General features: G+C 48.0%; 1 protein-coding gene across 9 annotated transcripts in view; it reads right to left on the reverse strand.

Annotated features, from left to right (window-relative positions):
* Nucleotides 1-21,572, reverse strand: part of GRK4 (G protein-coupled receptor kinase 4) — a 90,324-nt gene that overhangs the window by 2,582 nt on the left and 66,170 nt on the right. For 5 of the 9 annotated variants that reach the window (XM_045474749.1, XM_045474751.1, XM_045474747.1 and 2 more), the window contains 5 exons: nucleotides 19,529-19,566; nucleotides 6,077-6,166; nucleotides 4,900-5,108; nucleotides 4,632-4,832; nucleotides 1,220-1,354 (listed from right to left, as the gene is read on the reverse strand). In XM_045474749.1, coding sequence (XP_045330705.1) covers nucleotides 1,220-1,354; nucleotides 4,632-4,832; nucleotides 4,900-5,108; nucleotides 6,077-6,166; nucleotides 19,529-19,566 — 673 coding nt within the window. The remainder of the gene's footprint in view (nucleotides 1-1,219; nucleotides 1,355-4,631; nucleotides 4,833-4,899; nucleotides 5,109-6,076; nucleotides 6,167-19,528; nucleotides 19,567-21,572) is intronic. The other 4 variants (XM_045474750.1, XM_045474752.1, XR_006711621.1 and 1 more) reach the window with 3 other exon arrangements.

Genomic DNA, 21,572 nt, shown 5'->3' on the forward strand with positions numbered 1-21,572 from the left:
CCACGTGCCGGAACCTGCACAAAGAAGTGACATTCCATAGGTTGCCGGTCAGCACACGTCAGAGCAGTGCTATCTGTTCAGTCCCCACACAGCAGGGGAAGGGAGCAAATGGTGGCCACACTCAGGAGGCAGTCCACGGGAGGCCGAAGGCCCAGAGCCCCGTCCTGCCCCCCACGCCCCCCAGTAGACAAAACTGCCTACCCCACTGCCACCGGACTCTCCTGTCAAGTGGCCCCCACGGGCTCCTCTGGTTACGTTCAGCAGAACACGCAGAACAGCCCCGGAGCCGGGACCCGCCAGGGCCTGCCCCAGGCTCGCCGGTGTGGCAAGGGCATCCCCGCCCCTCCCTGGAGAAGACCGCCTGCCTTCCCTGCTCCTCTCGGACCGACCGCCCGTCTCAAGTCCCTGCGGCACACAATCACTAGCCAGGGGGTTGGCCAGTTGTAACAAAGGTTGCCAGTTTGTAACCTGTCTCCCTGCCTACGGCCGCAGGCTGGATCGAGCTCCACGGCAGCGAGACCTGGCTTTCCTGTTCTCCCTGTGGCCTCAATCCCGAGATCTGTGTCCTGCAGTAGTAGGCACCCAGTGGGTCTGTAGCTTGTGAGCTAATTCAAAGGCGGGAGGCACCGGATAACGCACTGCAGTACGGAATAAACACCCTGAGCCCTGAATCACAGCCTGCAGAACTCTCTCCCCTTCACAGGTCTGTGCTGCTGCCCATTCGTTCATTCTTCCACCCCCAGGAGCTCACCGCCTGGTGCTCCCACAGGCGTGGCTGCAAACCCGGCTCTGGGCGCGGCCCCCGCCGCAGGCTCACGAGGAGACTCGCCAGGAGGCTCAGGGGACCTCCAGGGCTGCCGGTGTGGAGCCAGGAACTGGGAGATGCACACAGGGCAAGTGCTTCCCAGACTAAAGAGGCAGGCGTGCCCGCGCTGACACAAGAAAGGGGACGCCAGGACATGCAAGGCCTTGCCGGGCCCGCCGAGGAGGCCGTGGGGTGGTGCTGAGGTTCTGAGTGGGGCAGGGCCAGGCTCAGCTGCCACGAAGGCCCGTGAGGGCCCGTGAGGACAGTGTGGTGCGTGGCAGGGGCTGGGGAAGGGGGTCCAGGGTGGGGCACTCCGGGCACAGCCGGGCTGCACCAGGTGACTCTGTATCTGCTGGGACAAAAAAAATCACTGGGTCACGTGACCCCCTGCTCCTCTCTAGACAACGTACTTACATCAGGACAGAAAGGGGGATCCAACATATTTGCTTCCAGCTTCTTGAAGTTAATGTCCTTGAACACGGGGTGTCCCTTCACTTCCGCTGCTCCACCGCTGCAGCCCAGCCGTTGTCTGGGATTCTTGGTGAGTAACTGTGCCAGAGGCAGAAGCGAAGTCAAGTTAAGCTCCTGGGACGCGAGAGAGAACTCAGAAAATCTCCGCAATAAGAACCAGGGAATTAGGGGTAGCAAAGAGCACCTCCATCCAAACAAAGTTACGCAAATTTCAAAGTTTCAACCAAACCCCGTTAATTCAGATTTCTCTACTTTAGAATGCATCGTGTTTCAAAAAAAAGTGGAAGCTAATAAAATAACCCTTGAGCCACCAGCAAATAAAGAGTGGGCTAAGTAAACCTTTGAGGAAGAATTTTAGCCATGGAAAAATTAAGGGGCTTTTTTAAAGGAAAAGAAACTGTCAAGAACGTCCGATATGCCATTTTAATGCTATGTTATGTTTATAACCAGAAAGTTCTTTATTCATTAACTAGATCACTGAGGAATTCAGATGAGGCAGAATTTTGGCAAACCTAGTTCTGGAAATTGTATGTTCTTTTTTTTTTTTTTTTTTTCAACGTTTATTTATTTTTGGGACAGAGAGAGACAGAGCATGAACGGGGGAGGGGCAGAGAGAGAGGGAGACACAGAATCGGAAACAGGCTCCAGGCTCTGAGCCATCAGCCCAGAGCCTGACGCGGGGCTCAAACTCACGGACCGCGAGATCGTGACCTGGCTGAAGTCGGACGCTTAACCGACTGTGCCACCCAGGCGCCCCTGGAAATTGTATGTTCTTAAAGTGATCAGGCAGCACCTCTTCCTAAAGTGTTCCTTACTCACACACTCATCATCGTCACCAATTCAAAGAGGTTCATCCACGGTTAACTATCAGTCAGTAAGGCTGGGGATGCTCAAAGCAACATGGGAGGCCAGGGCCTCTAAAGCACAGCGGAGCAGGCCTGGGGAGCCCCTGAGCTTGTACCTAAGGCTTTATCGGAGCACAGCCAGGCTATTACCTGAGCTGGGCCCAGGGCTGCTTCTGCACTGGAGCGGTGAAGGACCAGCTGTGAGAGGGACCTGTGAGGCCCAGGCACCTTTACTCTTTACTCTTTACTCGAGCCCCACGTCAGGCTCTGTGCTGACAGCTTGGAGCCTGGAGCCTGCTTGGGATTCTGTGTCTCCCTCTCTTTCTGCCCCTCCCCTGCTCACAGTCTGTCTGTCTGTCTCTTTCTCAAAAATAAATAAACATTTACAAAAACAAAAAACAGGAAAGTTTGCTGACCTTGGCCTCGCCTTGCAGCCAGCACCCACTTTTCTGAACAGAAATCAACTCCCAGTGCGACGCACGCCTACCTCGTTCACCTCTGCAGACCCACGGCCCTCATGTGCCCTGTGCCCTCCGTCTAGAAGAGGCGTGGCCTGGCTCTCTCAGGCTCCAGCCTCCCACCTCAGACCTCCCTCGGCATACCTGTCACGACTGCTGTGACGACATCACGTGGGGAGCTGCTTGGAACAAAGCCTCCAGGGCCGGGGGGGACTCCCACTCACTGCCGCGGCCCCAGCACCCAGCCGGGGCGACAGCTGAGTAAGATTCACTCAGTGCAGCTACCCCTCGCACACTTCGTTAATTCGGAACAGATCTGGAAACTAACTGTGGTGCCAGATACAATCCCCACATCTCAGGGCTCCGTGACTCCATCATCCAGCCCGTTGCCAACACACACCCATCCAGTGGCCTTGGACTTGTGGTCAGAGAGCTCGGTTGGGATCAAGTCTGCCCACCGCCGTTGACCATGGGACATCACGAAAATCAAACTCTTAACTTTTCAACTGTGAGGCTAAAAAAAATACCCCAGAAATCCACCATGAGATTAGATGAGACAATCTGTCAAAGAGTTTTGAAAACTACAGAAAGGTGCCCACGTGTCAGGCGCCACTCTGACCTCCTGCTTGGGTCACCGTAACCAGCCGGCGTTTCCTCTTGCCTGCCTTCTGCTCTGTCGAGCACAAGTGCAACACCCTGACCTCACACCAAGTCTGGGTCACGCGCTCGGCACAGGTGCAGAGTGCTGGGGGCAGGCAGGGAGGGCGAGGGGCCCCGCAGAAGTCTGCGGCACCACCCCCCGCCCCGGCAAGTCCCTGTCCCCACAGGTGCCGTCCCCCTCGACTGCCCCTTGCCTCCCAAGACGCCCCCTCCTCTGGTCCTCACTTGCTGGCACCGAACCCCCTCTGCAGGAAGCAGCCGCTGCCGATCCGTGTTGCCAGGCCGGGCACACGCACAGCTGCACCGCCTCCCAGCCCGCCTGTGGAGGAGAGGTCGTCACCACCCACGGCGTAGAGGCGAGAAACCAGAGGCGCCGGCAGGGAAACCCCGCACGGGGAGCGGAGACGTGGCCCCTGGCACAAGCTCCGAGCCAGAGCTGCCAGCCCCAACACGGGCACTCACGCGGGCACCGCCTTGCTCCCCGGCACCCCTAGCAGAGAACAGCACTTCTGCAGCCTGAGAAGCCCTGAGCCCTGGTTTCCTCCTTGTTGACGCCACCCGTCAAATCCTGCTCTTTTTCACGCTAGGTCTACGCGTGCATTCCTTGGGGGGCAGGCTCTTCCAACTCCATGTTTGTACATTCCCACCGCCCTTATCAGTGCCTGGCAGATCACAAGCACTCGGTCAAATAGCAGCTTGGCCCGAGTGCTGTTAAACGTGGAGGCGCTGACCCAACACTGCCAGCTCCCAGCAGAATGAGCTGGCGGGGAGAAAGGCCAGCCTGCTTCCGCTGTCCGGTGACAGGCCACAAACGTTGGTCACATCATATATGGAAACAACAGGGGAGGGAAAACAAAACAGGTACTCTCCAGCCACCGACAACTCACCGAAGTTACTGATCTACTCAGTATAGCGGCTGTTGGTCCCACACCCACTTGGGGACCCACGCCCAGCCTCTCTGTGGCCTCCTCACCAACGACCTGGTCCTCCGCCCCCCATTCCCGCCACTCTCTCTCCCTAGACTCTTCGTGACCAGCCAGACCTCCTGTCCTCTCCACACGCTCCCCCAGACTTTCTGACTTGGGCAAGGAGGGACCAGACTCCAACGAGCTGGGCCCCCACCTTGCCTAGAGCCCGCCAACTCTGCCCCTTCCCTTGAGCCCCTCTTCCTCACCCTCCTATAACCCACTTCGATTCCACTGTCCATCATTCAGCCACCCCTCGGCCTCCACCCAACCCCACAGCCTCATAGGGCCCTTCACACGTCAAGGGAGGTGGCAGACATGTGGCAGGCCATCAGGTCAAGGTGTCTGCTGTGACCATGATTCCCGGCAGTAGTTAAAGAGGAAAGAAACGTGAAAAGACAGAAAAACCTCACTGTTTCTAAGATACTGAAGATGCTGCTTTGTCTTTACTTTTGCAGGAAATGATGACCTTGGCCCCACCTTCCCTGTCAGGTGCGTCTTTGGAGAAAGCAAACAATGACTGCTCTGCTTTGCTCCCGTTGGCTGAAGCCCAGTTGCATCGTTTCCCCGGGCAAGGGCAGGACGTGTGGCGCCAGCCTGGCGCGGAGACTGCTGGGTGTCCCCAGCGCTGGTGGCAACAACTACAATGAGGCAGAGGGTGTCTCCCAGCCCGGCCCCCCCGGAGCCCAACCCACCATCCTGCAGACGGACTTGGCGTCCTCGGAAAACTTCCTGGAGTACTCCTCTGTGTCCTTCTTCACTCTGCGCTCGACTTCCTGTCTCTTGACCTTCTCTTTGAACTTTTTGAATGGAGAATGTCCCTGAATCATTTCATATATCAGGCAGCCAAGTCCCCACCAATCAGGACTAAAAGTATAGTTTTCATTATTGATAACTTCAGGAGCTACACAACAAATACAGGAAACGTAAGTTAAGTTTTGGTTTTAAATTTTCTTGCAATTACTTACAAATAAAACACTATAAATTTAACATTTACTACAACATGAACCTCGGAAATGTGTTAAGGGAAAGAAGCCGGACGCACATGGCCCAAGAGTGTGTGATTCCACGCACAAGAAACAGGCGGAACAGACCAGTCTGCAGGGGCTGGGGCGGGAGGGGGTGCTGATGGGCGCGGGGTCTCTTTCTGGAGGTGAGGGCAACACCCTGTGGTGGTTGCACAGCTCCGTGAGCATGCTGAAACCCGCTTCAGAGTGGTGGACTCGACGGTGTGGGACTCATGTTTCAACAAAGCGGTTACTGGACACGGTCTGTACGATCCCGGAGCGTGGAACGAACAGCCACAGAATAAGGGCCACGGGGAAAGCGGTGCTCCGGGTAAGACCCCGCTCCTGAGGAGCGTGCCCCCTCAGAGACCCAGAAGCATGCCCATGGGCACCCCACGGGCATCGGCCGCCTATTCCCAACACGGGAAGACCCCGCGGCAGGCGGCAGCACACACAGTGGGGGCGTGGGGCTCTCGGGGTCCCTCCTGCTGGAGGCCACCCTGGGTCAGGCTGGCACTGCTGGGCTGGGAGCTGACCCCAGGCCAGGGCCTCCCGCTCACAGAGGCTTTGCAAAAACCAGGGAACGGTGGTTTCACGAGGGGCCTGAGAGGCCAGAGGGCACAGCGTGGGGACTGTGGCAGTGAGGGGGCCCCGTCCTGTCCCGATTCTGCCCTCCCTCAGCTGTGTGACCCTGCAGGCCTCACACCCCGCCTCTGTGAGACAGGAGGGCAGACGGAGGGCTCCCTCCGCAGTCCCGGCCCTGGCGCCCGTGCCCCTCCAGGCGGCCTGGACCTGGTCTCGGGTGTGTTCTGGGCATGCAGCACCTGGGGAGAGGGCGAGGCCCTCCAAGCGGCCCCTCACATACCCATGTAGCCGACGGTCCCCACTCTTCCTCGGACGGTCCGGCCCTCCGGGACCTCCACGGCTAAACCCAGGTCTGAGATCCGGATGTGCCCTGTGTGTTCAAGCACATCACACAAACCACACGGGGTGTGCCGACACATTAACGGCAAAAAACCATGGGGGAAAACCTAAAATTCCGTGTACCTACTCCGCATTCCGTAAGACGCTATGCGGTTCCACTAACACAACAGGAAACCAGATTTACAGCTGCCTACTGACCAGGAAGCCCTTTAACTACGACCACTTGATGAGACAGAAGCATTGCATTTATTATTCTACATCCTATAAATAAAACTGTAATGCACAGTACATGAACTACACAATCGAAAATAAACACTTTTGATCAGAACACCAGGAAGCTTATACGCAGGGACAACAAGAGATGAATAAGGAGTTTTTCTCTGAAGAACAAATCGTAATAGCAAGATAATAAATAAAAATCAAGGAAATTCATTTAAAAGACTGTTATGGGGGCGCCTGGGTGGCTCAGTCGGTTAAGCGTCCGACTTCAGCTCAGGACATGATCTCACGGGTCCGTGGGTTCGAGCCCCATGTCGGGCTCTGTGCCGACAGCTCGGAGCCTGGAGCCTGCTTCGGATTCTGTGTCTCCCTCTCTCTCTGCCCCTCCCCCACTCACGCTCTGTCTCTCTCTCTGTCTCAGAAATAAACATTAAAAAAATTTTTTTAAATTTTTTTAAAGACTATGTTATGTGTTAATGCCTGTATGTAGAAAGATTTAAGTAGTTATTAAATTCCTTATGAAAATAACAACTTCTAGAAAGCTTTCTTTTCAGAGTCTAGAAAGATAAACCAGCCCTGGAGGCAGACACCCTGGTCACCATGTTCACCAGGTGTCCCCAGCTTCTGACACAGCATCTGCATATAGTAGGTGGTCAATAAATACTTATTGAGGAAGTGAGTGAATCAACCAATAAATGTGTGCTGAGCATTAAAAATACACAACATACTGTTCAAGGCCCTGGGGCCGTTTTACAACAGTCTACATTATGCTCTAGATGGAAAGGTGACTCTCCCTTAGCGTGCCTGCCACCAGGAGTCACATCATTCCCTGCCCACCATGGGGGAGGCCGGAGGCTGGTGGGCACAGATTCTGGAGCCACGCGGCCCAGACTTGAGTCCCAGCTCTGCCACTTCTTAGCATGTTTCAGTTTCCTGCTTTCATACAGAAAGATTTCCTCAATAAGGCAGCTTTTATGTATTTTGTGTTTAAGTACAATACTGGCACGTCGTGAAATTTTAAGTAACCTTTCTTATTTTTCTTTTAAAAAGTGATTTTTTTGGGGCGCCTGGGTGGCGCAGTCAGTTAAGCGTCCGACTTCAGCCAGGTCACGATCTCGCGGTCCGTGAGTTCGAGCCCCGCGTCGGGCTCTGGGCTGATGGCTCAGAGCCTGGAGCCTGTTTCCGATTCTGTGTCTCCCTCTCTCTCTGCCCCTCCCCCGTTCATGCTCTGTCTCTCTCTGTCCCAAAAATGAATAAACGTTGAAAAAAATAAATAAAACAACGTTTTAAAAAAGTTTTTTTAATGTTTATTTTCTGAGGGAGAGAGAGAGAGAGACACACACACACACACAGAATCAGAAGCAGGCTCCAGGCTCTGAGCTGTCGGCACACAGCCCGATGCGGGGATCAAACCCAGGAGCCGTGAGATCATGACCTGAGCCGAAGTGGGACGCTTAACCGACTGAGCCACCGAGGCGCCTCTGAAACAGTGTTTTCAAGAACAATGTTTTCTAGGAAGAATGACCATCATGGCATCAAAGAACATCTTAGCACCCACACCGTGCTCTCACAGAGCTGCTTTCCACACAGAGGACCAGGGCCCTTCAGAGAAACAGTTGATTCCAGGCCTTGGTCAGCACACGTGCAAGGTAATCCTGGAACATCTTTAATAAGAAACAATAACAGAAAACAAGGAAGTTATTAAAGGCTACTGGGCATCCACTGGCTGAAGATGGGACAAAAAACATCAAAAACATCACAAAGAATAATTCCTCGAGTGGATGAAACCATATCAACATGTTAAAATCCATACGTTCATAATGATACCAAAACAGAACAAAAACCTCATGAGCATCTTGGAGAATGAAAGAGAACTAACACGATGCTCTGAAAAGTGGAAATAAAAGAAGCGTTCAAGTATTTCACCCGCTTTTCCTGAACAAACAGGTAAACGACGTTCCTTTCTACAGATGAATCTCAACAGATAAGTGCCAAAGGAGTGACGGAATTAGAATAGCACCATTGTACAATCCTGGAGAAATGATGGGTCTTGAGGTCGATCATTAAGCCGTTAAGTGAACCGCCGGTGGGGAACGAATAATGGACGGATCAGGCTGACAAAGCATCTGGGAGCACTCATCAATCTGAACACCCTAAAAAGAGAGACACTCCGGCATCATATGCCTCCTGATGTAGGTACAACAGGAGTCACACACACCGTGTGCTCACCAAGAATCAAATCTGGACCTATTCCAGCCTCCAGATCTAACTACTGGCTTCCAGGGGAAGTAGGGCAGTAGGAAACATGTTAAATCCAGCCAAGTCCAGGACACAGGAAATTCTACGGGACAAATGTCTGTGTCCTCGTGTGGCAGGGCGGCCATAACCCAAGTGCCACAGGCTGGGGGCCTTCAGTGAGATATTTACTTCCCCACAGCCCTGGAGCCTGGAGTCCCAGACCAAGAGCCCGAGGGCGGGCGGCCTCTCCGCTCGGGGTGTAGAGGACCGCTCTTGCCCTGTGTCTTGACAGCGTCCCCCACCCCCGTGCATGCGTGTCTTAACCCCTCCTCTTGCAGGAACACAAGTCAGATTCAATCAGGACTTTCCCCAGCGGCTTCCGGCAACTCTAATCACATCTTTAAAGACCTTAACTCCATTGAGCTGCAAACAACACGACCTTGAACTACACGGGCGCACTCATGCGTGCGGTTTTCTAAATATAGGACAGGGCTATAAATGTATTTTCTCTTCCTTAGGATTTTCTTAACATTTTTTCTCTGGCTTACCTCATTGTAAGAATACAGTATATAATATTATGACATATAAAATATGTGTTAATTGACTATTCATGTTATTAGTAAGGCTTCTGGCCAACAGTAGGCTATTAGTAGTTAACTGTTACTGTTTTTGTTGTTGTTTTTAAGTAGGCTCCACGCAACATGGGGCTCGAACTCACAACCCTGAGATCAAGACCTGAGCTGAAATCAAGAGTTGGTCACTCAACCAACTGAGCCACCCAGGTGCCCCAGTAGCTAAGTTTTGAGGAAGGTGAAAAATGATCTGCGGATTTTTGACTGCGTGGGAGTTGGTACCCCTAATCCCCATGTTGTTCAATGGTCCACTACATAGTCACGCTCTGAGATACTGTGGGTTAGGGCTTCACAACATGAACTTTAGAGGGACACAATTTGGTCCATAACACCTGGTTTCACAAACAAATGACAGAAAGAAGCAGGGAGAAGAAACCTATGAAGTTAAAAAAAAAAAACAACTCAACCAGATATCAACCAAATGTAATGGGAACTTCACGCTATATTCAACACACAACTATAAAAACATTTATGAAATAATGAAGGAAGATTTAAAACTGATGATATATTAGGTGATATTAAGGAATTGCTAAATACTTTTGAATGTAATAATAGTATTGGGTTTATGTTTTAAAAAATAGCATTCTTACCTTTGATATATATTTTAGAGATAGAAGAATATGATGTTTAGGACTTTCTTTAAAATCACTGTCAATGATAAAATGCTACTGGTTTTTACAAAAATTCACTACTTATCTTGCTATTTAGGAATATGCCTATTTCATAAAACCGAGGTCTCTGCTATAGAAAACATAGGAATGATACGGTTTTCTTTTTTATGTCAGCTACCAGCTACATTTCACAAACCAAGTCCCTCTTAATTTATAAGTTTTCAAAAAAGAGTGTTGACATATTTGGGATGGACAAATGGTAAATATGGAACAGATGATAGTTAGCATTTTTTAAATTTAAATTTTATTGTAATTCCAGCACAGGTAACATAGGGTTATATTCGTGTCAGGCATACAACATACTGATTCAACAATTGTATATATTACTCGGTGCTCGTCAAGATAAGTGCACTCCTTAATTCTCATCACCCATTTCAACCATCCCCACCCCCGTCTCCCTTCGGTAACCATCAGTTTGTTTTCTATAGTTAAGAGCCTGTCTTTTGGTTTCTCTCTTTATTTTCCCTTTATTCATTGCTTTTGTTTCTTAAATTCCACATATGAATGAAATCATATTGTATTTGTCTTTCTCTGACTGACTTATTTTGCTTAGCATAATACTCTCGAGATTCATCCGTGTTGTTGCAAATGGCAAGATTTCATTCTTTTTTATGGATGAATAGTATTCCATTGTATGTATATACCACATTTCCTTTATCCATTCATCAGTCGGTGGACATGGGCTGCTTTAATAATTTGGCTATTGTAAATAATGCTGCAATCAACATAGGGGTTTCAAATTAGTTTTTTTGTATTCTTTGGGTAAATATCCATAGTGCAATCATAGGGTAGTTCTATTTTTAATTTTTTGAGGAACCTCCACACTGTTTTCCAGAGTAGCTACACCCGTTTTGCATTCCCACCAACAGTGCACAAAGGTTCCTTTTCCTTCACATCCTCTCCAACACTTGCTGTCCCTTGTCTTTTTGATAATAGCCATTGTGACAGGCATGAGGTGATATCTCTTTGTGGTTCTGATTTGCATTTTAATATAGGACAGTGATGAGGGTGATGAGGGATGTTGAGCATCTTTTCATGTGTCTGCTGGCCATCTGGATGTCTTCTTTGGAGAAGTGTCCATTCATGTCTTCTGCCCATTTTTAATTGGATTATTTGTCTCTTGGGTGTTGTTTTGTTTTGTTTTGTTTTGTTTTTTTGTGGTCCAAAGGGATGTTCCTCTAACTCATAATTTGGACCAAAATCGACCAGAGACATAATTAGTCCCAGAAAAGATAAACCAATATCAGAACTTTAAAAATTGAAGAAAAAGAGGATTGATGTGAAAATATATCTTTCAATAATAAAGACTAAAAAGAGTAGATACAGAATCAGGAAATTCCAGTATCCACAACAGAGAACAGAAAAGAACTTTCACCAATACAGGTCTTATGTCATGATAATGTAAACAACATTTTGGAATGTACAATTCAAGAAATTTTTTTGTAAAAGTATATAAAGTTGTATGTACCCACCAACAACAGACACATTTTTATCACCCTTGGGTCCAAGAGACATTGTAATGGGAAAGAGACATGTACATAACTGTGTGATTACTTCAAGTCTGAGATAACAACAAAGATTTTGTACAGATGTAGAAGACAAAGAAGGACACTTGAAACCATTAGTATTCATATCAGTGACATGAACTAGGAATTCATACACTTGGGATCCCCATCAAGGAAGAGGCACCTGGAAAGTCAAAGCCACATTCATAACAATGAAAAGATTTCTGTCCCGCCTGAATTTTCATGAACAAAATGCATGAAGTATTTTGAAGTATTCTGAAGTTTTCCCCAAATTGTGCCCATTCAGGATCATCTCCATTGCAATTGGCTTGCATTTTAAATAAGATTTTCAGGCAATTTAAATGCTTTCCCACAGTGTGTCTGTGCTCACAGACTCCTAGGATACCTGAAGTCTTTTCCCTGGTGCTTAAGTTCATAGGATTTCATGTCACTGTGCTTTCATGTGTGTCCTCGAAGGGAAGAGGGACAAGTGAAGGCTTTCCCACAGAGCAGTCATTCACAAGGTTCTTCCCACCAAGGGCCATCACACATACTTGCAAGTCTGTGGGACACTGGAAGGTCTCACCAGAGTCCTCACATACAAAGGCTTACTGTCCACTGAGCACCCTCTTGTGTTCTTGAAGGGAGCAGTGGCTTGTGATGGTCTCTCCCCAGGGTATTTCTTCATATGCACTCAAAGAGACGAGGAAAATTTGTATGCCTTTCCACACTCCTTACATTCATAGGGTTTAATCACGCTGTGCATTTTCAAATGACCTTGAAAACTTCGCGGCTGACTGAAAGCTTTCCCACACCCCATACACTCAAAAGGTCTCTCCCCAGTGTGTGCCCACATGGTGCTTGCAGGAGTGATGGACACCTTAAGGCTTTTTGGGTGTTGAGTTTTATAACTTCTTTATATATTTTGGATATTAACCCTTTATGGGATATGTCATTTCCAAATATCTTCTCCCATTCAGTAGGTTGTCTTCTTGTTTTGCCGTTTCCTTCGCTGGGCAGAAGCTTTTTACTTTGATGTAGTCCCAATACTTTATTTTTCCTTTTGTTTTCCTTGCCTCAGGAAACATATCTAAAAAAATATTGTTATGGCTAGTGTCAGAGAAATTACTGCCTGTGCTGTCTTCTAGGATTTTTATGGCTTCAGGTCTCACATTTAGGTCTTTAATCCCTTTTTAGTTTATTTTTGTGTATGGTATAAGAAAGTGGTCCAGTTTCATTCTTTTGCAGGTAGCTGTCCAGTTTTCCTAACACCATTTGTTGGAGAGACTGTCTTTTCCCCACTGTATATTCTTGCCTCCTTGGTCATAGATTAATTGACCATATAATTGTGGGTTTATTTCTGGATTTTCTATTCTGTTTTATTGATCTATGTGTATATTCTTGTGCAAGTATCACACTGTTTTGATTACTACAGCTTTGTGGTATATCTTGGAATTTGGAATTGTGATACCTCCAGCTTTGATTTTCTTTTTCAAGATTGCTTTGGCTATTTGAGGTCTTTGTGGTTCCATATAAATTTTAGGATTGTTTGTTCTAGTTCTGTGAAAAATTCTGTTGGTATTTTGATAGGGATTGCATTAAATCTGTAGATTGTTTGCAGTAGTATAGACATTTCAACAATATTGGTTCTTCCAATCCATGAGCATGGTATATCTTTCCATCTGTTTGTATCGTCTTCAGTTTCTTTCATCAGTGTTTTAAAATTTTCAGAGTACAGGCCTTTCACCTCCTTGGTTAAGCTTATTCCTAGGTATTTTACTTTTTTGGTGTAATTATAAATGGGATTGCTTTATTAATTTCACTGCTGCTTAATTATTGGTGTATAGAAATACAATGGATTTTTTATACATTGATTTTGTATACTGCAACTTCAGTGATATATCAGTTCTAGCAGTTTTTTGGTGGAGTCTTTCAGGTTTCTACATGTAGTGTAATGTCATCTGCAAATAGTGAAAGTTTGACTTCCTTGCTGATTTGGATGCCCTTTTATTCCTTTTTCTTGTCTGATTGCTGTGGCTAGGACTTCCAGTACCATGTTGAATAAAAGTGGTGAGAGTGGACATCCTTGTCTTGTTCCTGACTTTAGGGGGAAAGGTCTCAGTTTTTCCCCATTGAGGATGATATTAGTTGTGGGTTTTTCATACATGGCCTTTATTACGTTGAGGTGTGTTCCTTCTAAACCTACTGTGTGAGGGCTTTTATCATGAATGGATATTGTACTTTTTCTGCATCTATTGAAAAGAACATGTGGTTTCATCCTTTCTCTTATTGATGTGATACATTACAATTGATTGATTTGCAAACACTGAACCACCCTTGCATCCCAGGAATAAATCCCACTTGACTGTGGTGAGTGATTTTTTTAAGGTATTGTTGGATTTGGTATGCTGGCATTTTGTTGAGGATTTCTGCAACCATGTTCAGAGATATTTGCCTGTAGTTCTCTTTATAATCATCTTTTTTTTAAAACCTAATTTCACCACAAATGTCAAGTTCTGCTTTACAGACAAGAACAGAAGCCCTAACAAGCTGTCTAGATGGGAAATAAAAGAGTTACTCTTATGTTCTATGGTTTCTGGTGGAAATTAGTTCTTGGGAATTGTAACTACATGATACTAAAAATCCTAAAATCAATCACATTCATAAGTCATAAAGTATAGCTAGGATTACATTTTAAAAATTAAAAGAATAGGAAAACAAGAAGAAAAGATTTAAAGTCTCCTGAAATTGGAGCACCTGGGTGGCTCAGTGAGTTAAGCGTCCAACTCTCAATTGCAGTTCAGGTGATGATCTCATGGTTTGTAAGATCGAGCCCTGTGTCAGGCTGTATTCTGACAGCACAAAGCCTGCTTGGGAGTCTCTGTCTTCCTCTCTGTCTCTCTGCCCTTCCCCACCACACACGTGCATGTGCACATATATGCCCTCCCTCTCTCTCTGTCTCTCAAAATAAATAAACATTTTTTTAATCTCCTGAAATCAAGAAAAGCAAAACAAAGTTCTGTAGAATATTCCTTTCCATTCCTAACAGGAATGTGACCAGGTGCACAGCATCTAAAGAACAAATAACAGTAAGGACTACAGTCATGATGCTGGGCTCCTGCTTCGGGGCAGGGTGGTGAAGGTCAGGGTGGCCCAGGCTACCACCAGCCACAACTGCAGAGCCTAACAAATCACACAAGCCGTCCTCCAAGGGTGTCCACGAGCCACGACGGTGACTGTATCGGATGGACGGGACGCCCGCGCAGAGAACCACACAGAGGTGAGCTGCCAAGGGGCACCAGCGTTTCTCAGAAGCATTGCAAATCCTGGTCAGAGCAAGGCTGCTCGCAGATCTAGGCCAGCTGACTAGTGACTATGTCCCCAACATGGCCGCAGAAAGTTCCTGCTCAAACCTCAGAACACGCCTCCTCCCCTTAAGTAACTTACCGATTGATGCATTCTTCCGAAGTCTGAGGTGGGAGGAAGGGGAGTGTGAGAGGCGTGGAAAGCGTGAGTAGAAGAGGGAGGGCTTCTCTCAGGTAGGGGCCAGAGGCAGGAGCCCTCAACCCTGTCCAGGCTTAGAAAGACCTGGGAGCATTTTACCCCTCCCCAAACCAATTAATCAGAGTCTCTGGGGATGGTGTTTGGTGCTAGGTATTTATATAGCACAGCAAGGCTGACAGCCAATGGTTAATAGGTGACCAGTGAGAAACATTCTGTATACACTGAGGCCAAACATGTTAGAGATCCTCAGACCCAGTGGTTCTTAAACTTCAGGTGCATCAGAATCTCCTGGAAGACTTGTTCAAACACAGATTGCTGAGCCCCACCCCCAGAGTTTCTGACTCAGTGGGTCTGTGACCACCAGGCCCAACATTTGCATTTTTAACAAGTTCCAGGTGACGCTGATAACTGCTGATCTGGGACCACACTTTGGCAGCCAATCGGCTGAGTCCACGACCCTTCCCCAGCCAATCGGCTAAGGCCATGATCCCTATAAAACCTTTTGTGCTTTTGAAACTTGCTCTCTCTCTCCAGCATCTCACCGCTGAGTTGGTTCAGGTAGGAGATTGAGCTCGAGGTAGCTCGAATAAAGCCTCTTTGCTTTTGCATCGGACTCGGCTCCCTGGTGGTCTTTGGGGATCACGAATTCTGGGCATAACAGGGGCCACACACGGCCACTCTCCAGCTGCTCCAACCTGCGACTCCCACCGAGGCTGGGCCAGCCGGCGGCTGAGTCAAGACTTTTGGGCCCTGGAGCCTCTGCAGGGATGTAGGCAACAGCAGGCCGCTGGTGCTCCCATGATACTACAGACACAGAGAGCAGAGACCTTCACCCCCAAAATACCAGGAAACAGGATCTAGCAATCTATGTAAAGAATAGCATACTATGCCCAAGTTGGATTTATTTCAGAAATGAAATGTTAGCTTAACATCTGAAAATTTACTATATTAACAGGAAAAAAAAAGGACATCCTATAATTGAAGACCACTGATAAAATTCAACAACCATTTGTTATTTTTTTAAAAAGAAAAATTCTTTAAAAATATTTTTTTTTAGTGTTTATTTATTTTTGAGAAAGAGGGAGAGAGACAGAGTACAAGCTGGGGAGGGGCAGAGAGGGAGACACAGAATCCGAAGAAGGCTCCAGGCTCCTAGCTATTAGCACAGAGCCTGACTCAGGGCTTGGGGCTTGAATTCACAAACCGTGAGGTGAGATCATGACCCCAGCTGAAGTTGGACGCTCAACCGGCTGAGCCACCCAGGTGCCCCAAAAAGTAAAATTCTTAAATCTGACCAAGAGTATCTACAAAAATACTACAGCAAATTTCGTACTTAAAGGTGATATGTTAGAAGGCTACCCCTGAGCTACTGACTGAGCCACCCAGGTGCCCCCATAAAGAACTTTTAAAGCTTAACAGTATGAAAAGAAACAACCCAATTTTTTCAATGGACAAAAGACCTGAACAGACACCTCATAACAAAAATACACAAATGGGAAATGAGCGTAAGAAGAGATGGTCAACACCATACGTCACTAGGGAACTGCAAATTAAAACAACACTAAGACTCCACTGCACACCTTTTAGAACCGCCAAATACAGGACTCTGACCCCACCACATGCTGACCAGGACGCAGAGCGACAGGCGCTCCCGGTCACAGCTGGAGGGAACGCAGGATCACGGGTGCGGCCGCTTTGGGAGATGGTTTGTCAGTTTCTTACAAAACTAAACATACTCTTACTGTCTGATTCAGAAATCACACTCCTTGGTATATGCTCAACGGCGTTGAAAACTTCCGTCCACACGAAAACTTGCATGTGGATGTGTAGAGCAGATTTATTCCTAATTCCCCAAACTTGGAAGCAACCAAGATGTCCTTAGCAGGTGATGGACAAATAAACTCTGGTGCATCCGGACCGTGGAATATTATTCAGCACTAAAAAGACATGAGCCCTCAAGCGTAGACCTGGAGAAACCTTAAATGTGTATTACTAAGTGAAAGAAGCCAGTCTGCAAAGACTAGACACTACACGACTCCAAGTCTATGACTTTCTGGAAAAGGCAAAACGACAGAGTGAGTAGAGATGGGTGGTTGCCAGGCTTGGAAGGAGGGTAGGAGGGCTGGATATGTGATACAACAGGGGACGTTCGGGTTGTGAATCTACTCGGTGTGATACAGTAAGGGTGGACATATGTCATCACACCTTTGTCAAGACCCACACAATGTGCAACCCAGAGAACGAGCCTTAAAGTCAACCATGGATTTTTGTTAATAATAATGTACTGATATTGGTTCGATTTTAACAGTATCAGACAGTAATGTAAAATGCAAATAATAGGGGAAATTAGATTTCTAAATACCAGCAACAAGCAAATAGAAGTTTTAAAAACGATACCATTAAAGAACATCAAATAGCAAAAATGTGTACGACCCTTACGGTGAAAACCACAACGCGATACTGAAAAAGGATACCCCGATATGTACAACTAGACCCCACCGGAACGTACGGAAGGTGCACTAAGAATGTCCGGAACTTCTGCCTCCAACCAACAAGGGGTAACTGATGCAACAGTTGCTCTTCAATCAGAAATAATTAAAGAATGGCCCCAATACACTGTTCGGCACTGGGTCTACGGTAGCCAGGGATGGTGCTTCGCGACAGGAGAGAAACAAGACAGCTGGGTCCTGCCGTCCTCCCGGACCAGGAGCCGCTTCCGGATCCCAGCACTGCAAGAAGGAGCCTACACGGAGCAGGTGGTGTTGCTAAGTTAAGAAGACGGAGATTAGAACTGAGGGAAGACAGGTCGGCTCAAATTTGTGGGGGAAAGTCCTGGAGAGGAGGGAGCGATGCACAGAAAGAACTACAAACATCTCCGTGGAGTTTCACTGAGTCCACTTAAAAGTAATACAAACAGCCTGGGTGGCGCAGTCGGTTGAGCATCCGACTTCGGCTCAGGTCACGATCTCGCGGTCCGTGAGTTCGAGCCCCGCGTCAGGCTCTGGGCTGATGGCTCAGAGCCTGGAGCCTGTTTCTGATTCTGTGTCTCCCTCTCTCTCTGCCCCTCCCCCGTTCATGCTCTGTCTCTCTCTGTCCCAAAAAAATAAATAAATAAAACGTTGAAAAAAAAAAAAAAGTAATACAAACAGGGGCGCCTGGGTGGCTCAGTCGGTTGAGCGTCCGACTTCGGCTCAGGTCACGATCTCGCGGTCCGTGAATTCGAGCCCCGCGTCGGGCTCTGTGCTGACAGCTCAGAGCCTGGAGCCTGCTTCGGATTCTGTGTCTCCCTCTCTCTCTGCCCTTAACCCACTCGCATTCTGTCTCTGTCTCTCTCAAAAATAAATAAGCATTAAAACAAAATAAAACAGGGGCGCCTGGGTGGCTCCGTCGGTTAAGCGTCCGACTTCAGCCAGGTCACGATCTCGCGGCCCGTGAGTTCGAGCCCCGCGTCGGGCTCTGGGCTGATGGCTCAGAGCCTGGAGCCTGCTTCCGATTCTGTGTCTCCCTCTCTCTCTGTCCCTCCCCCATTCATGCTCTGTCTCTCTCTGTCTCAAAAATAAATAAACGTTAAAAAAAAAAAAGTAATACAAATGACTTCTGAATAACGAATGTACTCACACGGTGCTACAACGAACAGAATCACAAAATAATGTGGAGAGAAATTAAACGAGCCCCAAATATACGGGATTATTTACTATTTTCTTAAACGGAATGATTTAATATTGTTAAGATGTCAGTTCTCCACAAAGTTTCTATAGATCCAACACCATTCCAATAAGAATCCCAGCATGTTGTGGGTTCTTTTGCAGAAACTGAATTATATACTGAAAAATATAAAAGGGCATTAGTGTCGGTGGAAACCCTGCTCCCCCTAGGCTATCTGCACTCTTAACAGTTTCTTATGACTCTTCTTTTGTGTTTCTTCAGGTCTGTACGTATAAAGCAAATACAACTACACATCACTTCCCCTCTCGTTTTACACAAAAGGCAGCACACTTTATGCTGTTCTTGACCTCACTTCTTTCCAGGGAATGCTGTATCTTGGAGATCACTTCCCGTTTCCACGCAGAGTACATCCTCTGTTTTCAAAGCCACTTTCACGCACAGTGAACCGCGGGTTAAGGCCAGAAGGCATTTCCCAGTGCAGCCATCACCCCGAGAACTGAGGAGGGGCACCTGCTGATGACAATGAGCCGGTCCAGAAGGGCCATTCCCCATCTGTGCTCACAGGGTCCCCAACCAGCCACCTGCGCTCCTGCTCTGTGAAAGAAGCCTAAGGCAAGGGCAGCAGGCCGGTATTTAGGAGGGCGAAGATATACCCCTCCAAGGGAAAAAGCAAGATATGGGCAGAGGAAAATGTTCTTACTTTTGAATTTATTTTAATATGCCTCTAGAACTCAATTACTAACAGAAAACTATGACCATCTCTGCTTCTTGCCTAAATACGGGGGAATGACAATGTTATTATCTCTATTAGATTTTGAAAAGAACATGTACCAATGAGTTTCTCTTTCTGGTGTTGTTTCTGTTCTGCGATAAGGGGCTAAGTGCACGTTAACTCTCTGTAGCCAGGTCCCTCCTAACAAAGCCTTATGCGTTAGACGTGAAACGCTCACTCACTTACCAATGTCATCGAGGAGGATATTCTCAGGCTTTAAGTCTCTACAAAGGAAGGGACAACAAAAAGCTCGGTTATTCACAAGGTGACACGGTGACTCCTCAGCACCCAGCAGAAACGACCACAGATGTCTCTACTCTGAGCAGCAGCAAGAACGGGACACGACAAGACCACCCTCTGTGGGTCAGCTCACGAGCCCTTCACGCTGTCGCCGGGAAGGACGAGGACCCCACAGAGGCTTCATCTTGGCAAGCACCGTGCGTGTGCCAGCGGTGTGCGAACCGCTCTGCACGGGCCCGCGGATCTAACGGAAGGTCAGTAAGGAATTAGTCCACAATAAACTTGGCTGTTTCTCTTATCATTAACGTACTTTTTAAAATGTCAACAAATGAAAATCCCCCGTACCAGAAGAACTCAGCTCTGGGGGTCAGAGAGGGAGCAAGTGAGCAAGGGGCAGAGAGAGAGAGAGAGAGAGAGAGAATCCCAGGAGGGGCAGAGGAAGAGAGAGAGGGGAGAGAGAAGCAGGACTCACCCAAAGTGAGGCTCGAGCTCACCTGATGTGGGACTCAAACTCGTGAACCGTGAGATCATGACCTGAGCCAAAGTCAGATGCTTAACGCCTGAGCTCCCCAGGCACCCCAAAAGCCAGCATGTTTGCTTCTCCCTTCCTCCTCTCTTTAGGACTGCTCTGGTTTCCATGGACTCCTCTGCCCACTTTCTCCAGAATGCAAACACAACGCTCATCTCCCCTGGAAGAACGACCCCTTCTCCCTCTGCCCAGATCTTAGCCATCTACCCAAGCTGCCTGGTGAGTCTCAGCCCCTCTGGGAAGCCTTCCCCGACTTAAAGCACTTCTGGTAGAGAGAATTCCAGGAGCCCATTAGGCTGCAGCATCCGTCCTGCTATTTCCAGTTCGGTGAGAGGCACGCCGCCGGAAGGCCTGGCACCCTCGGGGGAAGCTCCTGCGGAGGAGGGTGAGGTGGCCCCCAGGCTCTCAATTCTGACCGCTAACATGCTATACCCTAAGGCTGGTCTAAAGCCCAACCTGAGTGCCTCCTCTCTTCTGACCTTAGACTTGAAATAGTAAAGCATTTTTATTTGTACTGTCCCTCTGCAAAAAGGAAGGTCATCTTTCTGCCACCTGGTCTGATCAAGGTTGTCAAGAGGCAATCTCTGACAAGAAGTAGGCCACAAAAACCTTTCTTTTGAAGAACGCAAGCAGTGCTTTACAGGTCCTTAGCTTAAAAGAGGAGGGGAAGGTACCAGCAGAGGCTGAATGCCATCAGTCATTCATTCAGCACTTAGTGGGCACCTCCCGCTGGCAGGTGTTGTGGACACAGCAGAGGAGGAGACAGGTATTCCAGTTCCCGGTAAGTGCCGGCCAACCCACGCCTTTCACCCGCTCTGTCGGAGGGCAAGGGGAAGCCTGAGGTGAAAGGTTGGGTTCATAGAAAGGTTCGTTTCTAGCCAATCCAGTAATGCACACCTCAGAGACACGGCAGTTTGGCCCCAGACCACCACAATCAGGGGACTATCACAATAAAACAAGTCAAATGGATGTTTTGGTTTCCCAGTGCACATAACACTTATGTCTACACTGTACTATAATCTATTAAATGTGCAACAGTGTTATGTCTAAAAAAAACAATGAATCCCTCAATTTAAAAAATACTTTATTGGGGCCCCTGGGTGGCTCAGTCGGTTAAGCGTCCGACTTCGGCTCAGGTCACGATCTCGCGGTCCGTGAGTTCAAGCCCCGCGTCGGGTTCTGGGCTGGTGGCTCAGAGCCTGAAGCCTGCTTCCGATTCTGTGTCTCCCTCTCTCTCTGCCCCTCCCCCATTCATGCTCTGTCTCTCTCTCTGTCTCAAAAATAAATAAAGGTTAAAAAATTAAAAAAAAAAAACTTTATTGCTAACCATCATCCGAGCTTTCAGCGAGTTGCAACCTTTTTGCTCCTGGAGGGTCTTGCCTTGACGCAGACTGCTGCTGACTGATCAGGGTCCTGGTTGCTGAAGGTTGGGGTGTCTGTGGCAGTTTCTCAAAACAAGAG

The sequence above is a fragment of the Leopardus geoffroyi genome, chromosome B1 (genome assembly GCF_018350155.1).
Source record: "Leopardus geoffroyi isolate Oge1 chromosome B1, O.geoffroyi_Oge1_pat1.0, whole genome shotgun sequence".
NCBI classification, from domain to species: domain Eukaryota; kingdom Metazoa; phylum Chordata; class Mammalia; order Carnivora; family Felidae; genus Leopardus; species Leopardus geoffroyi.